Raw genomic sequence first — 22,740 nt, 5'->3', positions numbered from 1 at the left:
GCAACTAAAAGAATCAAATATTCAGGAATAAATTTAACCAAGGATGTAAAGCACTTGTATTTAAAAAACTACAATGCATTGCTAAAAGAAATAAAAAAAGACATAATAGGAAGAATACTCCATGCTCATGGATTGGAAGACTAAATATCACTAAGATGTCAATTCTACCCAAATCGATACACAGATTCAATGCAATCCCAATAAAAATTCTACCAGCATTTTTTAAACAAATGGAAAACACAAATATCAAATTTATCTGGAAGGATAAAAGGTCCTGAATAGCCAGAAGCATTGTAAAAAGAAAAAGTGAAGTTGAAGGACTCTCATTTCTGGACTTTAAATCATATTACCTAGCTACAGTGGTAAAAATAGCATGGTATTGGCATAAAGACAGACACATAGACCAATGCAACCAAATTGATGGTTCAGAAACAGACCCTCACATCTACAGCCAAGTGATTTTTGACAAGCCATTCAACAAATGACACTGGGAGAACTTGATATCCATAGCCAAAAGAAAGAAAGAAGACCCCTATCTCACGCCTTATACAAAAATTAACACAAAATTAACACAGGATCAAAGACCTAAATAAAAGCAAGAACCATAAAGGTCCTAGAAGAAAACGCAGGGAAACATCTTCAAGACCTGGTGGTAGGTGGTAGATTCTTAAACCTTACACTGAAGGCATGAGCAATGAGAAAACATGGATAAATGGGAACGCCTCAACTTAAACACTTCTGTGATTCAAAGGGTTTCGTCAAGAAGGTGAAAAGGCAGCCCACACAATGGGAGAAAATATTTGGAAACCACATATCTGAAAAGGGTTTGATTTCCATTCTATATAAAGAGATCATACAACTCAACAACAAAAGAGCAAGCAATCCAATTAAAAATTGGGCAAAAGATTGAAAAAGACATTTCTCCAAAGAGGAAATACAAATGGCCAAAAAGCACACAAAAAAACATTCCATATCACTACCTATTAGGGAAATTAAAATAAAAAACAACAATGAGATATAATCTAACACAACATAGAATGGCCATTGTGAAAAAAACAGAGAACAAGAAGTGCTAGAGAAGATGTGGAGAAATAAGAACTCGCCTTCACTTTTGCCGGGATTATAAAACGGTGCAGCCTCTGTGGAAGACAGTTTGGTGGTTCCTCAGGAAGCTAAATATAGAACTGCCATATGATCCAGCAATTCCTCTATTAGGAATAAATCCAGAAGAACTAAAAACTATGACATGAAAAGACATCTGCACACCAATGTTCATAGCAGCGTTATTCACAGTTGCCGAAAGATGGAAACAACCCAGACGTCCATCAATCAATGAATGAATAAACAAAATGTGATATATACATATGATGGAATACTATGCTGCAGTAAAAAGAAATGAAATCGGGACATGTATGATAACATGGATGAATCCTGAAGATATTATGCTAAGCAAAGTATGCCAGACACAAAAGGACAAATATTGCGTGGTCTCATTAATATGAACTAAATATGAAGAATAAACGCATGAAGTTAAAAGCTAGAGTATAAGGGGAGGGTTGAGAAGAGCTACCGATGCTTAATGTAGGTAGAAGTTTTAATTAACATGACTATAAAAGTGTGGAAATAGAGTTGATGAGTAGCAGCTGGTTTACAAATAGGATTGTGGCTGAAAAGGGTAGTCTGGGGAAGTAAATGTCCACTGAAAGAAAGCAAGAGAATAATCTAGGAACTGAACTCAGAGGTGGATGTGAGTTTTGGTTGATGGTACAGATGCAAGTGTCCTTCTGTGAGCTAGAGGGGATGTATGTCACTATTGCAGGGTGCTGGGAATGTGGGGAAGCATGGGAAAAAAACAATTGGTATGACCTATGGAGTGTGGTTAACAGCAATACTTTAATATTCATGCATCTTTTCCAAAGATGTACTGTGTTGATAATGGAGGAGGGGGATATGGAAAAGTGCCAAATGTACACTATGGACCATGGTTGGTGGTAACAGTCTGATGATACTATCTTATAATCTGTAACAAATATTCCACCACGGTGTGGTGTGTTGGTAAAGGGGTGTTGAATGGGAATTCTAAACATGTGGAAGATTGTTTTGTAAATTTACAACCTCTGTAATAAAAATGTATTTTTAAAAAATAGGATGGGTTGGGGGAAAAAACACCAAATATAAGATAGGGACTATAGATAGCAGTAATATTTTGACAATGCTTTTTCATAGTTTGTAACAAATTTTTCACAACAATGCATGGTATTGGTAGAGGGATGATGTATGGGACCCTTGTATGATGTTATGCATGTTTATTTTGTAAGTTTACAACCTTTACTATATACTTATTGTTTATGCCTGTTCATGTAAAAGAATGATATACTTCAATAATAAAAAATTTTTTTAATTAACTCAAAATGGATCAAGGACTTAAATATAAGAACAACCACCACAAAACTCCTAGAAAAAAATGTAGGAAAACATCTTCAAGATCTTGTAGTAGACAGTAGTTTTCTAACCCTTATGCCCAAAGCACAAGCAACAAAAGAAAAACTAGATAAATGGGATCTCCTCAAAACTCAATATTTTTTGCACCGCAAAGGACTTTGTCAAAAGAGTGAAAAGGCAGCCAACTAAATGGGAGAAAATATTTGGCAATCACTTATCTGATAAGGGTTTAATATCCATGATATCTAAGGAGATCATACAACTCAGCAATAAAAAGATAAAGTATCCAATTTAAAAACAGGCAAAAGACTTGAAAAGACAACAGTCCAAAGAAGAAATACAAATGTGAAGAAAAACAGGAAAAAATGTTCAACATCACTAGCAATCAGGGAAATACAAATCAAACTACAAAGAGATATCATTTCACACCTATAGACTAGCCACTATAAAAAGTTGGAAAACTGTAAATGTTGGAAAGGATGTGGAGAGAAAGGGATGCTTATTCACTGTTGGTGGGAATGTAGACTGGTTCAGCCACTGTGAGGACTGTTTGGCAGATCCTAAGGAAGTTAAACATAGACTTGCCACGTGACCCTGCAAAACCATAGCTAGGTAACTGAGAGCAGTTTAACACGAATAGATATCTGCACACCGATGTTAATAGCAGCATTATTCACGATAGCCAAAAGCTGGAAACAACCCAAGTGTCCATCAACTGCTGAATGGATAAACAAATTGTGGTATATATAGATGGTGGAATATTATGCAGCAATAAGAAGAAATAAAGTCATGAAACATAAGACAACATGGATGAATCTGGAGGACTTTATGTTAAATGAAGTGAGTCAGACAGAAAAGGGCAAACGTATGACTGCCCTATTACAAACTAAATATATTATGTGAGATATAAATATATTATGTGAAATATGAATATGGGTAGAACTGCACATAAGACCATTTTTCTTTGAAGCTGAACAAATATAAGTTCATAGTATAAAATGTTAATATCAGACCAAAAAAAGCCACATTATACTAAGTAAAGGAGACCAAACAAAGAGTACTACATATTATATGATCCCATTTACATAAAATGTAAGTATAAATCAATTCATAAAGATGTCCCATCACCCAGGTGTTTATACTACTGGTTTGCTCCTTCCCTTCCCCCTTTTACGATTATAAGAATCTACTATTTAAGAATAATAATGAAATATCAAACACTTGATTAGCATGTATGAAAAAAAATGCCCTTGACTATCTGTTCATATTTAAGAGTGAGGCACTAAAATTTAATTCTCCATACATGGGCAAGGTTTATATACTGTTAAGAGTTCATTGTAAGGAAAAAGGGCAGGGAAACAACTTTTATATTGAGAGATCCTTAAGTATTAATATTCTAGATCTTCTGTCTGGGACCAATAGTTGTTTGCCTGAGGATTATAAGCTTGATTAGTCCTAATGTTCTGAAGCTAGACAGGGAAACTCACTATTCAGTATATAGACTTTCGCTTAATCCCTACTTTTAGTATGGTTCCTCACCCTGTGCCTAATATCTGTGAGTCTGGTACATGTCTAGTTCAGTTTCTCTAGGGCTTTCTGTTTCCTGTCAGAGCAAGGGATAGGTAGTTGTCCAACTGTGTTGGAATAGGGGAGAACCTAGGAGGCTTAACTATTCCTTTTTCATTCAGTTTTGCTTTCCAAGATACCTGGTACTTTCTGGGTCTTACCAGGGTTCTCGAACATTAAGCAGCTTGCCACATATTGGCGTCTACCTTGAAGACACTTTGGTATCATCTCTCTCCAGTCTGTTAAGTCAGTTCTCACTCATCCACTTTCAAAAAATGTTGATGACTTTTTTTTTTCAGAGAAGTTAGTTTTCTCTTTTTTTTTTTTTAAGATTTATTTATTTTATTTATTTAATTCCACCCCCCCCCCCCCGGGGGTCTGTTCTATGTGTCTATTTGCTGCGTCTTGTTTCTTTGTCTGCTTCTGTTGTCCTCAGCAGCACAGGAAGCGTGGGCGGCACCATTCCTGGGCAGGCTGTACTTTCTTTCGCGCTGGGCGGCTCTCCTTACAGGGCGCACTCCTTGCGCGTGGGGCTCCCCTACGCAGGGTCACCCCTGCGTGGCAGGGCACTACTTGCGCGCATCAGCACTGCGCATGGGCCTGCTCCACACGGGTCAAGGAGGCCCGGGGTTTGAACCGCGCACCTCCCATGTGGTAGACAGATGCCCTAACCACTGGGCCAAGTCCATTTCCCATGTTGATGACTTTTAAATATCATTTACTCTCCTGCTCTTTTTGTCCTTGTGGGTTTATTGCCTTTTAAATTCCTTTACTCTTATTTTAGTGGGGTTTCAGAAGAAAGTAGCAGTAGATGTATATGGTTCAAACCATAGTGTTTAACAGGAAATCTGTGGATTATATATATTGTTAAGAACTTTTTTATTTGTCATCCGAATATCTGCTATGGTCCCTAGCCTCAGGAACACAGTATAAAAATTTAGAGATAATCATTGACATAATGAGTTATAATAGGATATGGATTAGAGTGGACTTACTGATATTCTATTCATGAACTATTGTGATTAGTAATCGAAGAAAATGTGGCATTGGTGTGGACAAAGTGGCCATGGTGGCTGCTGGGTATGGGGAATAGGAGGAAGAGATGAGATGTGGGGGCGTTTTCAGGACTTGGAGTTGTCCTGGGTGGTGCTGCAGGGACAGTTACCGGACATTGCATGTCCTCCCATGGCCCACTGGGTGGAATGTGGGTGAGTGTGGGCTATGATGTGGACCATTGACCATGAGGTACAGCGGTGCTCAGAGATGTAATCACCAAATGCAATGAATGTCTCATGATGATGGAGGAGATTGTTGCTATGGAGGGAGGAGTGGGGTGAAGCGGGTGGGGGTATATGGGGACCTCATATTTTTTTAACGTAATATTAAAAAAATAAATAAAGACCAATAAAAAGAGTTATAATATCCTGGCATGTGTGATGTGTGTGATAATGCAGTTATACATAGTGGAAAGGTAGTAGAACTGTGGTAATATAGGCATGGCTAGTATTAGTTTTATTAAAATACATTTAATTGAGCATATTAGAGGTGCTCAATAAATACCTGCAGATTGAGTAGGAGAACCTAAGGTCACTGATCTTTGGCTTGCTCACATTTTTCTTAAGATGAGAGATGTATAAACCGTCAGACATATAAACCTTGACAAAAACTACAGCAACTTCACATAACATACAGGTGGTGACCCAAAGCAATTAATCATGTGCCTCTCAACTCTACTGGAAATTTCACTTTGAAAGCCTTTGTTCAGAAGAAGATGGATTTATGAATATGCCACGCTTGAAAAAATAGCCAATTTAGGGCCTAATGAAAGAATATGATTAGATACAACTTCAATAAGATATAAACAGCACCACTGTTGTAGTTTCCAAATATATTAAATTTAAAACAAAAATCCAATTTAAACAGCTGGCTTTAATTGTTGGGAAAAAAAATTACATGCAATCCTCGCAATTATATAGCCACTGGATAAAGGCCACTACAGACAAATTTAAAAAAGCCTTCCCCTCAGAAATATATCTAAGGAGACAATGTGCTTTGCTGCTATTTTATGTTTCTTATTTACAAATATTTTGCAATTGGTCAGTAAGGTATTTTGAGTGTGGAATATCCACCTTTCTATTCTATCCTTTCCATAACAGCACAAATCAAGCTAGAAAAAGATCTTTGAGCTTTTAAGAATCCTAAGGAAATAGGACTAAGAACACTAGCAACGGCCTTCAACTCTTATTAAGCAAACAAAGATTTGTCTATGTCTTTATTGGAAAATTCAACTGCTATTTTAAAATGTTAATGAGTTACCTGGAAGTGATGCAAGCTTTTTCAAAAAACAATTCTGAAAAGTATGTACTGAAGGTAAGTATGCTGCATCTGTGGCCAGAGAGTAAGTCTGTACAAATTTCAAGAAACACTCAGCAATGAGCTGCCATCTAGAAAGATTTCCTTTTCTATTTTTCACCCTCTCTTTAATAAAATGTCATTTGCATATAGTTGCATCCAGTATGAGGCTCTTCACTCTTCTATGATGAGAATAAAAGGAAACAAGAGGCCTGTGGGAGCAGAAACCTAAGAGAAATTACTTTAGAAAAAAGCTATGAAAGAAGCAATTTCAGGAATGCCTTTGTAAAAGAAGCAGCCATAGCTAAAGAACTAACAGAAGCTGCAAAAGCTTTAGACACCAAATTAGGTAGCCACAAGTCCTCAACAAACAAACCAAGACAAGGAAGCATTACCTTTAAGAAATGGTTCAGATGAATGACAAAAAAGCATAGTAACCAAAGTCTGGGAAATATAAATAAGGTTAAACTAGGAATGGAATAAGTAAGAAATAGAGCATATTTCATATTTTAGGTTTATATTTTTTTTACAAGTTTGCTCTGTTAAAATTATCTAGTTTTATTCACTATCATATTTAACTGTTCTAATGCTTCTAGGAAGCAACACACATACATATACATATGGGGAAATGAATGGCTGTGACTCAGACCTCAGGAAAAAAAAAAGACTTGAAGCATCTATCTAGCACAATCTATTTCTAAGAAGATACCTGTATTAGCCAAAGGGGTGCTGATGCAAAATGCCAGAAATTGGTTGGTTTTCATAAAGGGTATTTATTTGGCGTAGGAGCTCACAGATACCAGGCCATAAGCATAAGTTACTTCCCTCACAAAAGTCTATTTTCATGTGTCGGAGCAAGATGGTTGCTGATGTCTGCCAGGGTTCAGGCTTCCTGGGTTCCTCTGGGCTCAGCTCATCTGTTTTCTCCACAAGGTCAGCTACAGACTATTAGGTGAAAGGCTCTGTCTCTCTCCCTTGGGTTTCTGCCATGTCTAAAGAGCTGTCTCTATTCCTCTGTGTTCTTCTCCTGGCTCAGGTCCTCTCTTCCCAGGGCTTGCTTCTCTTTTCTCTGTGTGCTGACTTCCTGGGGCTCTAGCTTTAGACTTCAGTATCAAACTTGAGTTTTCCAACATCAAACTCCAACATCAGAAACCCTCAACTCTGTTCTTTGCCATGCCTTTTATGGCATGCCATCACCCTAATGATGTTGCCCAATCAAAAGCCCTAATCATAGCTTAATCATGCCCAGGTACAGACTAGATTACAAACATAAACCAGTATCTATTTTTGGAATTCATAACCATATCAAACTGCTACAACACCTAAGAGTTTGAAAAGAATGCCCAAGTCCTGAAAACCTAATACAGTTTCTTAAAAGTATTCTACAAAGGTGAGCATCTCTACCACCCTGGTGAACAACAACAACTCAGTCAACTAATTAACTGAAATAGGTTTAATTTGTTTTAATGTTTTCATAGTTTATGAAAGATCTGATGCCTATTACAAAGAATTAGGAGTATTAGTGCTTAAAGAGTAGAGAGTTTGTGATTAGGGTGATGGAAAAGTTTTGGTAATGGATTGTGGTGATGGTAGCACGACATTGTGAGTATAATTAATACCATTGAATTGTATATTAAAATGATTAAAATGGGAAATTTTTTGTTGTATATATGTTATCATAATAAAATTTTTTCTTTAAAAAAGGAATGAAGTGTTGTAACATGTTTCAAGCTACAACAGCTTTAAATGGATGAACTATAGATGTGAATTATACCTTAATAAAGCTGTTAGTAAAAAAAGAAGAAAATAGTAATTAGAATTATCAATATACCTCCAAATTCAACTATCATAATTAAATAGCCTGGGCAATCTAATAATTTCAAACCAATTAAAGTGCATTTTAGAACTACTTATAAACTCATACACTACAAACGTAAAACTTTCATCTTTCCATTTGAAAGATTCAGAATATACACAAAAACCTTATCTCTGGTTCTTAAAAAATGCATTAATCTTTTAGTTACATGTAAAAATATTAGGGAAGAGCAATTATGTATTAACTAGGATCATATTTGTTTCTACTGGAAAATGACTTCTATTTCATAGAACTGTTTCTGCTTTTCACATTTGACAGGTATGCTAAAACATGGCAACACTCACATTTTCTGGCAGGTATTAAAAGCTTAGTTTATATTTTATATGAATAATAATAATAACAATATTAATTGTGTATTTGCTATATGCCAGGGATTATTATGCATGATCTCATTCAATACTACTAACCCCATTTTTAAAAAAAATACTAACCCTATTTTAAACATGTGGAAATTAAGGCTCAGACAAGCTGAGCAACTTCACACAGCTTGTAAGGAGTAGAGTCAAGATTTAAATCAATATTTGTCTGTCTCCAAAGCCCACACTTAACCACTCTATTATACTGCCTCCCATACTATATCATGTTTTCATATACTAGGAGCAGTAAGCAAGGCAGGGAATTAATTAAACTAACACAACAGATGTATATAGAGAATTAATTTATTAGTTTCCTAATGGTTCTTTGTAATAAGCATTAGGCTATGTTCAAGCCAGTCTTCTTGGCATTTTCTATTTTCTTTGCCAAGACTTACCCTAGGCAATAAGGGGCTATGTTTGCTTTCAACACCCACACTCTTGTGCTTCTCTTATTTAGTCACTACTTGTAATATCACTAAAGATAACAACTACAGGTAACAATTCTTTATTTGGTTTTGGATGTGGTTCATGGCTTCAGATAATAAAATGCTTCTGAATCTCAAAACTCGGGAGAATGTGAAAAAGGAGCCACACAAAGCAAAGTCAAGTCATTTATCTGGAGAAAATCATCAATAGCATGGTAAACTATCAGGGATTATTCTTGATTTCAGCTCTGTGTTATAGAGGAATGGGCAACCCCAAACCTGGGGATACTTTATAGCACTAACCAGGGAGAAGCATTCAAGACATGACAGATGTCAGCCTGGGTTTGGACCCTGGGAACACTATTTTGACTCCATGTCACTTCTACACAGTATCATGTCAATTCAATCAAATAAAAATCCTCCACTCAAGAAAAAAAGTCTGGGTTGCTATACTCAGCAGAAGCCCTCCACAACTTTCTTACAAGGCCAAAAGAATGGAACAACTATGTGAATAAAAGTTTAAATCAGATTAACAAACATTCTACTCATCACTCTAAGCTACGTATTCATATAGGAACTGAAGAATGTTGGAAGACTTTTTAAAGATTCATGTGGAGGGCACACACGACAACTGCAGTGATCCAAAGGTATTTATACACTGAACATGCATAGATATGTCATTACAGAACAATAGTCATTACAGTAAGTTCAATATGAACAATTGTACTTTGTTCCACTGAAAAGCTGCCCTTGTGCCTCCCATATTCAGAATGGCCAGATTAGAGGTGAATCCCTCAGGGCTCTTCTAGACTCATTTGGCTCCCCAACTTGGCAGGCCTCTCTGACTCCTTAGACCTGTCAGCTCTTTAGGCTGAATGTGAGGAAGACTCCAAATATCATTTCTATTCTATATGAAGGCACCCATGCCTTAGAAGTAAACCATATATTTATTAATGTAAACATGTATATTCACTAGATCATCTAGATGTAACTCAACAAACCATCACAAAGAATATTAAAACTCAATCTCTGGGACATGTATGTGGCTCAAGCAGTTGGGTGCCCACCTACCACATGGGAAGTCCCAGGTTCAGTTCCTGGTACCTCCTAAAAAGACGACGAGATGACACAAAGAACAGACACAGAGAGCAGGCAGCAAGCACAAGCAAAACAAACAACAAGGGGGAAGGGAAAGAAATAAAATAAATCTTTAAAAAAAAAAACAAACTCAGTCTCTCACAATGATCATTATAAGCAATACATGACCCTAGACTGGATCTATTAACACAGAAAAATGCCCAAAAGGACATTATTGGGACCAAAAACAAACAAAGAAAACACAGACACACAAAAAACTGCAATACAGAAGGTATGCTTTATATCAATTCTAAATTTCCCAAACTGAATAAGGTGGTTATATAAGTATATATCCTTGTTCATAGAAAATGTACATGGAAGTATTAAGTATTAAAGGAGGATGGTGTACACAATCTACTCTCAAATGTTTAGAAAATACATCAGATCGATAGACAGATGATAGAATGATACAGTAAATATGGCAAAATGGTAAATGGTAAATCTGGGTATTTGGATGGGGATATATTAGAGTTCTCTGTATGGTTTTTGTACCATAAAAGAAGGAAAGAAAACTCAATCTCTGTCCTCAAGTTACTTAGAATGTAGTCAGGGGTCACAAGGCAAAAATACAAGGCTTAATACCACAAGTCTTATGCAGTAAACAAAGAAAAATAAAACACACGCAAGTTATATAGGGCAGTATATAATTAATTTCCAAAAGAGTAGTACAGACAAAGTGTATCAGAGCTCCAAAGGATAGATCAAGGTAAGGAATTATTAGAGGATGTTATTACATTTTTAAAATACCCAAACTGGTAAAATAAGAATAGCACATTTATCACCTCTTTAATATTCCAATTAGGAATAAAACATTTCTAAAGTATTATTTTTCCAGCAAACCAGTCATTCAGTTACAAAGGCAAAATGTTCTTACTCTGGTTCTATTACTTGATTTTAACTGGTTTTTATCCATTTTAAAATCTGAACTATGATTTAAATCTGTGGGAATCAATAGTCAGTACCAAGCTCTATCTCTGATGTCTGGTGATGCAGCCATTTGCCACCCAGCTTTTATTTTCACTTCAGTCAAATGACTAATAATGAGAAAATGTAGGTATGTCTCTCTTTTATTTTCATAAGCACATGAATTGATGATCTCTTGGGGAAGAATTTTTTCTTCTTCTTACCAATTGTGAAAAACAACTATATGTGTAATGCACTTAGTTGTAGCAGCAATTATAAGACTAACAAAGGAATTTCTATTCCTTGGGGGAAATAGCAGCTCATCTAAATGGCCAGTCAGATGAATTATTTGGGTTTTCATGGATAACTAGCTTCTGTCTTTTTCGTGACTTATTTCAGGGGATCATTAGACAAGCCTTGTGGAAAAATCACCCTACATACCTCCTTTGTGACCTTTGAAGGTCACCACACAGTTAGCATCTTCAGCTGACCAGATCTTCAGCTGGGCATCCATTCCCCCACTCAGAACCACAAGGCCTGATGGGAAAAACCTGCAACAACTCACATCAAAAACATGTCCTTCCAATACTCTCTGGAAAAACAAAAGAAAATTCCATGCTAGTTCTCTCTTGTCCATCCCTTGATGTTCTCTCACCTCCCACATCCTTGGTTCCTCATATGAAATACCTATATGCTATGCCCACATGCTGAGTTTTAAACCTAAGGGTGTTCAAAGAATCACTTTAGCACATTTGTCTGCCAGGTAATATTCTGAGAGCCGATGGCTCCCCCTTAATGGGCTTGAGTTATGCATGTTGTGGAATGAATTCCATGGCTCATATAGTCATCCCTAGGTCTAGTTTTAAGTATAAAGAGCTGTAAAGACTTAAGGGCTCTTTTACCCATTTCTGCTCAAATCCTCTGAATAAATTGGAGGGCTCAGTCATAATATATCCAATGAAATGCCCTTCCTAATCTGTGTAGGAAACTAACCACTGAAGGTAGCTCATACAAGGAGAATACCCACTTAGACATTCATAGGCCTGCTTCTCCTTTGCTCCAGCCCCACACTGTTCTGGTAAATCACCAGGTATGGGTATAGTTCTCAGATTAATAAATAGAAGAATGGAAACCACTGAAGTGCAGTGGACCCACATTTTTAGAATGGGCCATTTTTCCTTTCATGACCCAGTTTATGGTTCTCAGATCACACTTCATGTAAAAGACCCTAAAAGTATGTCCAAAGCCATTACTCTGAGTTCTCCATTAGAAGCCTGCCAGATTTTCATGTTCCCATCAGTACTAGAAGACACACCAAGGCCTCCTCCACTGGAAATGTCCAGGCATATTATCTGTTCAAAGACAAAAACAATCAGTGTTACAAATAATGAAATGTTCTTACTCCCTCAAAATTTGTTATAAGCCATCCCAGTTTCACACTCCTCCAAGATTTCTTCAAGCCTGTGGTCCTGAGTGTGTTGAGTTACCATCCACCAACCTACCTCTCAAAATGGCTGGAGGTGACACCTTTTATTTCTCCAAAAAAGATATTCCTGTGATCATGTGTACTCTCCTGTTTCAGCTAAAAAGTTCTCCCTATTTCCATATCATTCCCATAGTTCTCATCTTCTGAAATTTTATTTTAAAACTAAGGTGCTTCTCCTAATTCTTAGGGACCAACTTATTGCAAAAGATAATCTTCCAAGATGCACCAGAGGTAACCAAGAAAGAGCAAGAATAAGAATACTTAAATAAACTCTGAAAAATCCTAGTTATGAATATATATTCAGAATACATATACATTTAGAATAAGTAATAGAGAATTCTCAGATTCATTTTTACAGTTTTGATATCAGCAACAACTTCATGCATAAGCCATGATCAGAATGCTAAGTCTCTTTCATATACATGCATGTACGCATACCCATTTTATTAAAAAAAAAAACCCTGCTGCTTACTATAAATGGTACCAGATTCCAAACAGCTAATTCTAATTATCCTAACAGAACTTTAAAGAAAAGTAGTAGGGAATAACCTTATTGTTTGCTATTTTGTTGCAGTGAAGTATTTGATAGAGTAAAATAGGAAAAGACAAAGTCCCAAACTTCTCAAAACAGAACATTAATTTTAAATGTAAAAATATGCACTTTTTTTGCGTGGGGTGGCTCTCCTTGCAGGGTGCACTTCTTGCACGTGGGACTCCCCTACATGAGGGACACCCCTGCGTGGCACAGCACTCCTTGCACACATCAGCACTGCGTGTGTGTGAGCTCACCACATGGGTCAGAAGGCCCTGGGTTTGAACCCTGGACCTCCCATATGTTAGGTGGACACTCTATCAGTTGAGCCAAATCTGCTTCCCAAGTTAATACTATTTTTAACCCCATTTTACAGAGAGGCACAAGGAGTAACAGTAACTGGCCTAAGGCCACGTAGTTGGTAAGTGGAACCAGAATCTGAACCCAAACAGTCTCGCTCTGGAGTCCATGCCCTTATCCACAGTGCTGTGCAATTAAAGATAAATATATATATTAAAGATATATATATATCTGTGTGTGTGTGTGTGTGTGTATAAAACCAAGGAGAAGAAAAGCACCACTGTAAGCATGAATGACACCGAAGGCAATTACCATAAAGGAATAAATTAAAAATGGACAGGTTTTATTATGTAAAAATATTAAGTATCTATATGTCAAAAAACTCCATAAACAAACTTAAAAAATAAGCCAGGGGAAATGGATGTGGCTCAAGCAATTGGGCTCCTGTCTACCATAGGAGGTCCAGGGTTCGATACCCAGGGCCTCCTAGTGAAGGCGAGCTGGCCCATGCAGAGTGCTGGCGCCCATGGAGTGCTGCCCCACACAGGAGTGCCACCCCACCAAGAAAAAGGATATGAAAAATATATGGCAGGGAAGCAGATGTGCCTCAACTGATAGAGCGTTTGCCTATGACATTGCAGGTCCAGGGTTCAAACCCAGGGCCTCCTGACCCATGTGGTGAGCTGGTCCACATGCAGTGCTGCTGCACACAAGGAGTGCCGTGCCATGCAGGGGGGTCCCCGCGAAGGGGAGCCCCACATGCAAGGACTGCGCCCCACATGGAGAGCCATCCCTTGTGAAAAAAAGTGCAGCCCGCCCAGAAGTGGTGCCGCACACACACGTAGCGCTGATGCAGGAAGATGATGCAACAAAAAGAGACACAGATTCCCAATGCTGCTGATAAGAATACAAGTGGACACAGAAGAACACACAGTGAATGGACACAGAGCAGTCAACAGCGGGGGAGGGGAGAGAAATAAAAATAAATAAATAAATCTTTTTTTAAAAAAAAGATGATTTCCATCCAAAAATATATATATAGTAATGGATCAACATACCCTTAATTTTTAAAAAAATTCACACATAGAAAATGGGCAAATGCTTTAAGTGTGGCCAATAAATATATGAAAAATTGACCAATCCATGATTAATCAAATACAAGTTAAAATAATAATGAAATACCAGCTCTCAAATTCATTATTACAAAAAATTTCTAACTCTCAGATTGGCAGCATTCTCATATACTGCTAGTAGACATGAAATTGGTAGGCAGATAATACAATAAGGCCCTATGAGTCAACAGAAAAGGACTAGTGGTTGGTCAATTAATAAAAAAAAGTCAAATAAAGTAGGAAATAATTCTTTTAAAGGATGCATACTTACATTTTATTTTAACCCAATAAAAAATGTACATTAAAATTCATTAATTTTCCCATATGGGGCCAGGGTCTTTTCTTTAAGCAGGGGTTCACTGATTAAGCTCCACCTTGACTTTCTTGTAATAAACCATAACCAAAAGGCATAATTTACAATTTCCAGTTTCTTTAGAGCAAGGCAAATCTTTACTCACACTTACAAAGTAATCTAAAAGCAAAACTTCATATAGGGTCCCTTTATTTTTTTATCTTTTCCCTAACAGTTTTCATTTATCTTGTCTACACATAATATAACAACTTTTTTTTCAACTCACCTTAATCAAGTCTTTACAAAGCAATTAACTTAGTTTCCAAAAAAATAACAGTTCTCTGCCTTTTTGCACTCATATTTCATTGCTTTAACATAATATTTTATTTACATAATTTAGAAAACAATAGAACTGGCACTGCAACTGACTCTTGGTAAGAGTATAGCTTAACTAGTGATAGCAAAAGTGTGCAGGCAAACCAAAGAGCTCACAAGTCACAAACATGCTGTGGGCATCAGCAAGTATGTTTTACGGGAGAAGTGCTGAAAAACAGTTGATTCAAGAGTCAGAGAGACAGATAAAGCAGATACAACCCCCAGATATTGGTTCCTTTGAGGGCTAAAGAGACCCATGGGAGTTATGGTCATGGCCGATGGGGTTAACTACCAGGTCAGATGGCCCATCTTTGGAAATGGTGTTTATGTGTGATGAATCTGGACTCAGATGGGATCTCCCTTCATAAGACTTTCATGCTAATGTGCTGGAGGAGCAGTTAATGTTGGGGTTTAAGATATATTTAGGGGATTTGAATCTCTGGACTGACAATGTGATAGCCAGGTCCTGAGCCTCAACAGACTCCAGCACCTACAATCTGTTTTATTGGACTTACCACACTCAGCTAAGATGGAGTTGAAGAAGGACAACCACCACACCATGGAGCTTAGAGTGATTACAACTGAAAGTGGGAGGATTGCATCCAGCATCCATGTGGAATCTGAGCCTCCTCTTGACATAGAGGTGCAATGGACACAACCAATCCAATGTCCACATAGAAGAGGTGGCATTGGATTGGGAAAAGTGGACATGGTGGCTGATGGGTATGGGGAAAGGCAGGAAGAGATGAGAGGTGGAGGCGTCTTTGGGACATGGAGCTGCCCTGGATGGTGCTTCAGAGGCAATCACCGGACATTGTATATCCTCACAGGGCCCACTGGATGGAATGGGGGAGAGTATGGGCCATGATGTGGACCATTGACTATGAGGTGCAGAGGTGCCCAAAGATGTACTTACCAAATCCAATGGATGTGTCATGATGATGGGAGGGAGTGTTGCTGGGGGGGGGGGGGGGAGGTCGGGTGGGGGGGGTTGAATGGGACTTCACATATATATTTTTAATGTAATATTATTACAAAGTCAATAAAATAAAAATTAAAAAAAAAGAATTCATTTAAGTGGAGGTCAGTTAGAACATACCAAAAGCCTTATAGTTTACATGCCCTGTGACTCAGCAATTCTTTTATCAACGTATTCTAATGTCCTCCTGTTTTTGTGAGCAAAGGTTTAGCTAAAAAAATATTCATTAAAATACAATTTCACAGAATTGAAAAAAACACCTGAGTGCTCAGCAATGTTAGTTCAGATAACTAAATTATAGTAGTCATACAGTGGAAAGCGATGCAGCTCTTAAAAGGATACTTAGAAAGATGTCCATAATATATTATTAAATAATAAAAAGTAAGTTATAGGAAAGTGGCTGTGTCTGAATCAGTTGGGCTCCTGTCTACCATATGGGAGGCCCCAGGTTCACACCCCAGGGCCTCTTAGTGAAGGCAGGCTCGCCCGCACGCTGTGGAGAGATGCCTGGCCCGCAGGCACCATGGAGAGCTGACGCAGCAAGATGACGCAACAACAAAAAAAGGGAGACAAGCAAAAACACAGAAGAGTGCCCAGTGAATGGACACAGAAAGCAGACAGCAAGCAAGCCGCAAGGGGGAAGGGAAATAAAAATAAATAAATACAGACACAGAAGAACGCACAGCAAATGGACACAGAATCAACAGCATGCAAAAAGCCACAAGGGGGGTAGATATAAAAAAAAAAAAACAAGTTACAAAACTTTAAAAACCTATTTTGGTAAAACATTTAAAGAAAAAAGACTAGGAAGAGTAAATGAAAAAAAATAATACAAAGCTCAGCATAGTTCTGGTTCATAGTTGGCAGTCAATAAATGGTAGCTATTTTTACCATGGTTATTATTAATAAAGGTTATACAATTATCTTTAGGTTGTAGAAATGTAAATGATTTTCACTTTCTCTTATATTCTCTAAATTTTCATCACTAAAGATATTTAGTTTGCAATAGGGGTAAAAAAATAGTTATTTGAAAAAAGTAAAAAAAAGTACATAGTAAGAAGTAAAGACTTCAGTTCAGTTTACTCACCTATTTCTTACCGGTTTCCAAGAAGCCCATGGTAGCAAAAAGGGCTTTATCACAAAGATCTTTGAAAATTACTTCTCAATATGGTACACTTGGAATTTTGAGAAAATGTCCCTATCCTATAGACCAAGGGACAGGAATATGAACAGCAGCATACTACGCAAAATTAGCTATTCTCATCATTATTCAAAAGGTGGTAAGTAGCTCTGCTAGTGTGTATGTGTATATTTATAAATAAATTAAATTTCATATACTTTTTTTTCTAAGTTCACAGAGAGTGGATGTGTTTTGCCAAACACAGCATACCTCGTTAGCTGTATCGTCTTACAATGTAAATAAAATGAAAGGCAAAATATGAATGCTTGTAGCTCTAGACAAGTAGATAAAATGAAAAATCAACATGCTATTAGGTTTTCTTCTCATTTTATCAAAATACTTACACTCTTGGAATGAATTCTGGAAAAGGTGGTATATGGTGCCAAAAACTTAGAAGATGAACTTTCCTTTGGACATGAAATATGAATGCTTTTCTAAACAGAGAGGGAAAAATGAAATCCATCAGTAAAGCTAAACCAATATAAAGCCTCAAAGAAAATGTTAGTATTTCAGGAACTTCTCGTCTTTTAAGTATAACTTCTCTAATCCTCCTTCCCCAGCCCATAAAACCATTACCCCCTCATAATTCTCTCATAAATGTAGAGGGCTGCAATGTAATTTGGTATCCCTGAGCTGCTGTTATCTTTTATAAAGTAGAAGTAAAATGTCCTACAGAAGACTTACCAACAATAAGACAGGACTGAAAAATACAACATTAATTTTTAGGAGAAAATCTAATACCAGTACTCTCAGTTAGCAATGCAACAAAGAAAAGAATTAGCAGAAGATGGTGTAAAGAGATATAAGGAAACAGCACTAGCCCCCATGCCAGGCCCAAAAGACCAGTCTAAAAGTAAACTTTCTGCCTATAAGAACTTTCAGAAAAAAAATATTAGACTACTAACATTTAGAGTTATCAGAAACCATTGATAAAAATAAATTGTGGTGAACTGTGGCTAACAGCAATACTGTAATTTTCATGCATCTATGCCAGAGATGTACTATGTTGATAATGGAGGAGTATGGAAAAAGCGTGTCAAATGTACGCTGTGGACCATGGTTAGTGGTAACAGTCTGATGATATTATCTCATAATCTGTAACAAATATTCCACCATGGTGTGGTGTGTTGATAGAGGGGTATTGTATGGGAATTCTGCACATGTACATGATTGTTTTGTAAGTTCACAACTTCTGTAATAAAAATATATTTTAAAAAATATTAACAGGGTGGTTTGGGAGAAAAATATACCAAACGTAAGATATGGACTATAGTTAGCAGTAAGATTTTGATAATATTCTTTGATATTTTTTAACAAATGTCTCACAACAGTGCAAGGTGTTGGTGGTGGGTTGATGTATGGGACTCCTGTATGATGTTACACATATTTGGTTTTTAAGTTCACAACTACTACTATATACTTATTGTTTATGTATGAGTGATAGGCTTCAATAAATTTAAAATAAATAAATAAATTATGGTACTTTCATAAAATGTGTAAGCCCTGCTCAGGCTTGTGGTGCCCATTTCTACCCAGGACTGTGCAGGTTCAAAGACAGGTCATTGTGACAGTCATATAAGGATTCTCCTTGAGTTTTGCCTATTCCTTATTACATATCTTTTAGCTACTGTAGCAAGGTAAGTAGGAAATTATACCTAGAACCAGATGTTACATTCATATGACATGACTAGCCAAAGGCAGCCTTTGTAACCATTTAAGGTAAATATATTGGCACTTCACAGTGGCACACATAAAGGTTTTTAAAAAAAAAGCTTGGTAAACCCTTCCTCAAGGATCTAGCCCCTCACTAGCAGGATATCAACACCACCATCAAAGAGTATATCTCCTATGAAGAGCTGAGGAACTGCACTCACCAAACATTCCCTGTTATTGCCTTTGCAGAACAATGAAAATATCTTTAATAACCAAGATTTTCAGAACCTCTTTATAAAGATGAGTATATCCAACAAGCACATTTCCACATCAGTTCCTTTGTTTCATGAGAAGGTACAGTTCTCATCTTATTTTTTTCCATCAGGCTCTTATTACAGGTCTTCTACACCTTTTAAAAGACAATTAGAGAGAGACAGCAAGATGGCTGCAGAGTAAGGAGCTCCTAGAGTCAGCTCCTACTACAGGGCAGTTAGCAACTGCCTAGAGCTCTCTGGAGCTAGTTGAAGCACCTGTTTGAGGGCTTCAAGAGGCCAGATGAGCATCCTGCCATATTCTTGAAGGAGTGGAAGGAGGAGGCTGCCCATCTGCAGAGAAGACTCGTAAGTAGAGCGCTCCACGCCCCGGAGGCCAGTGCCCATCCTCCACTGGAGGCACAAACCATCTCGGGAGCTGTTCCATGGCTGGAATTGAAAGCTCCACTTCTCCAAAGCAGGGGAGAAAGAGGCAGTTGGGCACCAATTTCAGCTACTGAGGAGTAAATTCAGTGGGCTACAGTATAATCCTGAGAACAGCTAAAGCTTGAGCCTGTCCAAGCCAGAAAGAGGCTGGGAGCTGCCATCTTAACTCTGCACCTGGCACGAGGGGAAGCGGGATGGACTGAAAATCCCATGCTGGTGGGGACTGGCTTTTTTCCATCCAGGTCACATTGCAGCTCTAGCCTAAGACCGAGTCCCACCTCCAACAGGGAGGAAGCTGTAGGGACCTGCGCCAGCCTCTCCAGGAAATTGCCGGTCAAGCCGTGGAGGCCGGTGATTCTCCTACTCTGGTGGCACAAGCCGCCCCAGGAGCTGTTCTGTGACTGGAATTGGAAGCTCCATTTCCCAGAAACAGGGGAGGAGGAGACGGTTGGCTGCCGATTTCAGCTACTGATTGGTAGACTCAGATAGCTAAGGAATAACCCTAGGAACAGCTGGGATGTGAATTTGTCCAAGTCAGAAAAAGGCCCGGGGCCGCCTTTTTTGCTCCATCCCCAGCCTGAGGGGAAGCCGGCCTGACCAAATATCACAATGATGGGAAGAACCGGTTTCTTTCTCCAGGATCAGCCTACAGCCCTAAGCCTAGGCTTCAGTCCCAACTCTGACAGGACGGTAGCTGGCTAGCTCAGCACCAGTCTATCTAGGTAACTGAGGGTTGGCTGGCACAAACTGAATAATTAAAAGTCTACTGGAGCAACTGCAGTCATCTTGGACTCGCACTGCAAAGATTCCTGCCCCAGGCAGGGGAGAAAGGGGCATAAAGCTTCATCAGTCTCTCTGAGCAACTACAGTCTAGGCCTGCACGACTTGGATTATTCCACACAACTGTAAATCTGTCCCTACCTCTGGGAAAGGAGAAAGCTGAAGAAGTTTCATCCGTCCCTGGGGCAATGAGGACAGCTTGAGCCTCCACAGTTTATAGCATCAATTATATCCTTGGCTCCTACTGCACAATCAGCAAGGGAGAAAAGGGCAGGAAGCCCTAAACTAAAGAGAAAAACTACACCCAGAATAAATACTCTAGTAAATCAGTTGCTAAGACACCAACCAAAAATTACCATCTATACCAAGAAATAGGAAGCTATGGCCAGTTAAAGGAACAAGATAAGCCTCCAGATAACATAAAGGAATTGAGACAACTAATCATAGATGTTCAAATAAATCTCCTTAATAAATTCAATGAGATGGCTAAAGAGATTAAGGATATTAAGAAGACACTGGATGAGCACAAACAAGAATTTGAAACCATGCATAGAAAAATAGCAGATCTTATGGGAATGAAAGGCAAAATAAATGAAATTTTTAAAACATTGGAATCATATAATAGCAGATTTGAGGAGGCAGAAGAAAGGATTAGTGAACTTGAAAAAATGGCCTCTGAAAGTGAACATACAAAAGAACGGATGAAGAAAAGAATGGAAAAAATTGAATAAGGTCTCAGGGAGCTAAACAACAGCCAGATATGTGTAAACATACATGTCATGGGTGTCCCAGAAGGAGAAGAGAAGGGAAAAGGGGCAGAAGGAATAGTTGAAGAAATAATGTTAGAAAATTTCCCAACCCTATTGAAGGACATAGATATCCATGTCCAAGAAGCACAATGTACTCCCATCCAAAAAAATCCAAATAGACCAACTCTGAGACACATACTCATCAGATTGTCAAATGCCAAAGTCAAAGAGAGAATTCTGAGAATAGCAAGAGAAAAGCAATGCATAACATTTAAGGGAGATTCAATAAGATTAAGTGATGCTTTCTCACCAGAAACCATGGAGGCGAGAAGACAGTGGTCTGATATATTTAAGATAGTACGAGAGAAAAACTTCCAGCCAAGAATCTTACATCCAGGAAGACTGTCTTTCAAAAATGAGGGCAAGATTAGAATATTCACAGATAAACAGAAACGGAGAGAATTTCTACGCAAGAAACCAGATTTTCAGGAAACACTAAAGGGTGTGCTAGAGCCTGAAAAGAAAAGACAGGAAAGAGAGGCCTAGAAGAGTCTAGAAATGAAGATTATATCAATAAAAGTAACTGAAGTGTCAAAAGAGTGGTGAAAATGAAATAAGACAGATAAAACTCAAGTAGTCAGGAATAAACCTAACCAATGATGTAAAGCACTTATATTTAGAAAAGTGCAACCCAATGTTAAAAGAAATCAAAAAAGTCCTAAATAACTGGAAGAACATTTCACGCTCATTGACTGGAAGACTAAATATCATTAAGATGTCAATTCTACTCAAAGTGATATACAGATTCAATGCAACGCAAAAAAAATTCCACCAGCATTTAAAAAAAATATATTGAAAACAATTAGCAAATTTATTTGGAAGGGTAAGGGGTCCTGAATAGCCAAAAACATCATAAAAGAAAAAGCAAACCCTCATCTCTGGACTTTAAATTATACTACCAAGCTATAGTGGTAAAAACAGCATGGTACTGACATAAAGACATACACAGACCAATAAAACCAAACCGATGGTTCAGAAACAGACCCTCACATGTATGGTCAAGTGATTTTTGACTAGCCTGTCAAACCCACACAGCTCGGGCAGAATCGTCCATTTAGCAAAATGGTGCTGAAAGAACTGGATATCTATAGCCAAAAGAAGGAAAGAGGACTTCTATCTCACACCTTATCCAAAAATTAACTCAAAATGGATCAAAGCCTAAAAATAAAAGCAAGAACCATAAAACTTCTAGAAGGAATTGTAGGAAAATATCTTCAAGACCTGGTGGTATGTGGTGGATTCTTAATGGAGGTAAAAGAAGGACTGAGATGGACTACTGATGTTTAATGTACATAGAAATTTTAATTAACTTCACTGTAAAAGTGTGGAAATGCATAGGATGGATGGTAAAAATAATAATAGCTAGTTTATAAATAGGGATATGGCTGAAAATGGTAGTCTAGGGATTAAATGCCAATTGACAGAATGCTAGGGAATAATCTAGGAACTGAATAGCACAGTAAACCAAGAGATGGATGAGAGTTGTG

General features: G+C 37.8%; 1 protein-coding gene across 1 annotated transcript in view; it reads right to left on the bottom strand.

Annotated features, from left to right (window-relative positions):
* The window catches only part of PAAF1 (proteasomal ATPase associated factor 1), a 103,792-nt gene that overhangs the window by 68,379 nt on the left and 12,673 nt on the right, over nucleotides 1-22,740 (bottom strand). The window contains exons 4-6 of the mRNA XM_004467346.5: nucleotides 17,658-17,747; nucleotides 12,311-12,409; nucleotides 11,499-11,649 (exon numbers count right to left, since the gene is read on the bottom strand). Coding sequence (XP_004467403.2) covers nucleotides 11,499-11,649; nucleotides 12,311-12,409; nucleotides 17,658-17,747 — 340 coding nt within the window. The remainder of the gene's footprint in view (nucleotides 1-11,498; nucleotides 11,650-12,310; nucleotides 12,410-17,657; nucleotides 17,748-22,740) is intronic.

Source organism: Dasypus novemcinctus, chromosome 10 (genome assembly GCF_030445035.2).
Source record: "Dasypus novemcinctus isolate mDasNov1 chromosome 10, mDasNov1.1.hap2, whole genome shotgun sequence".
Lineage (NCBI taxonomy): Eukaryota > Metazoa > Chordata > Mammalia > Cingulata > Dasypodidae > Dasypus > Dasypus novemcinctus.
Note: the sequence above shows the minus strand (reverse complement) of the source record. Positions and strands in the feature narration are given on the sequence as shown.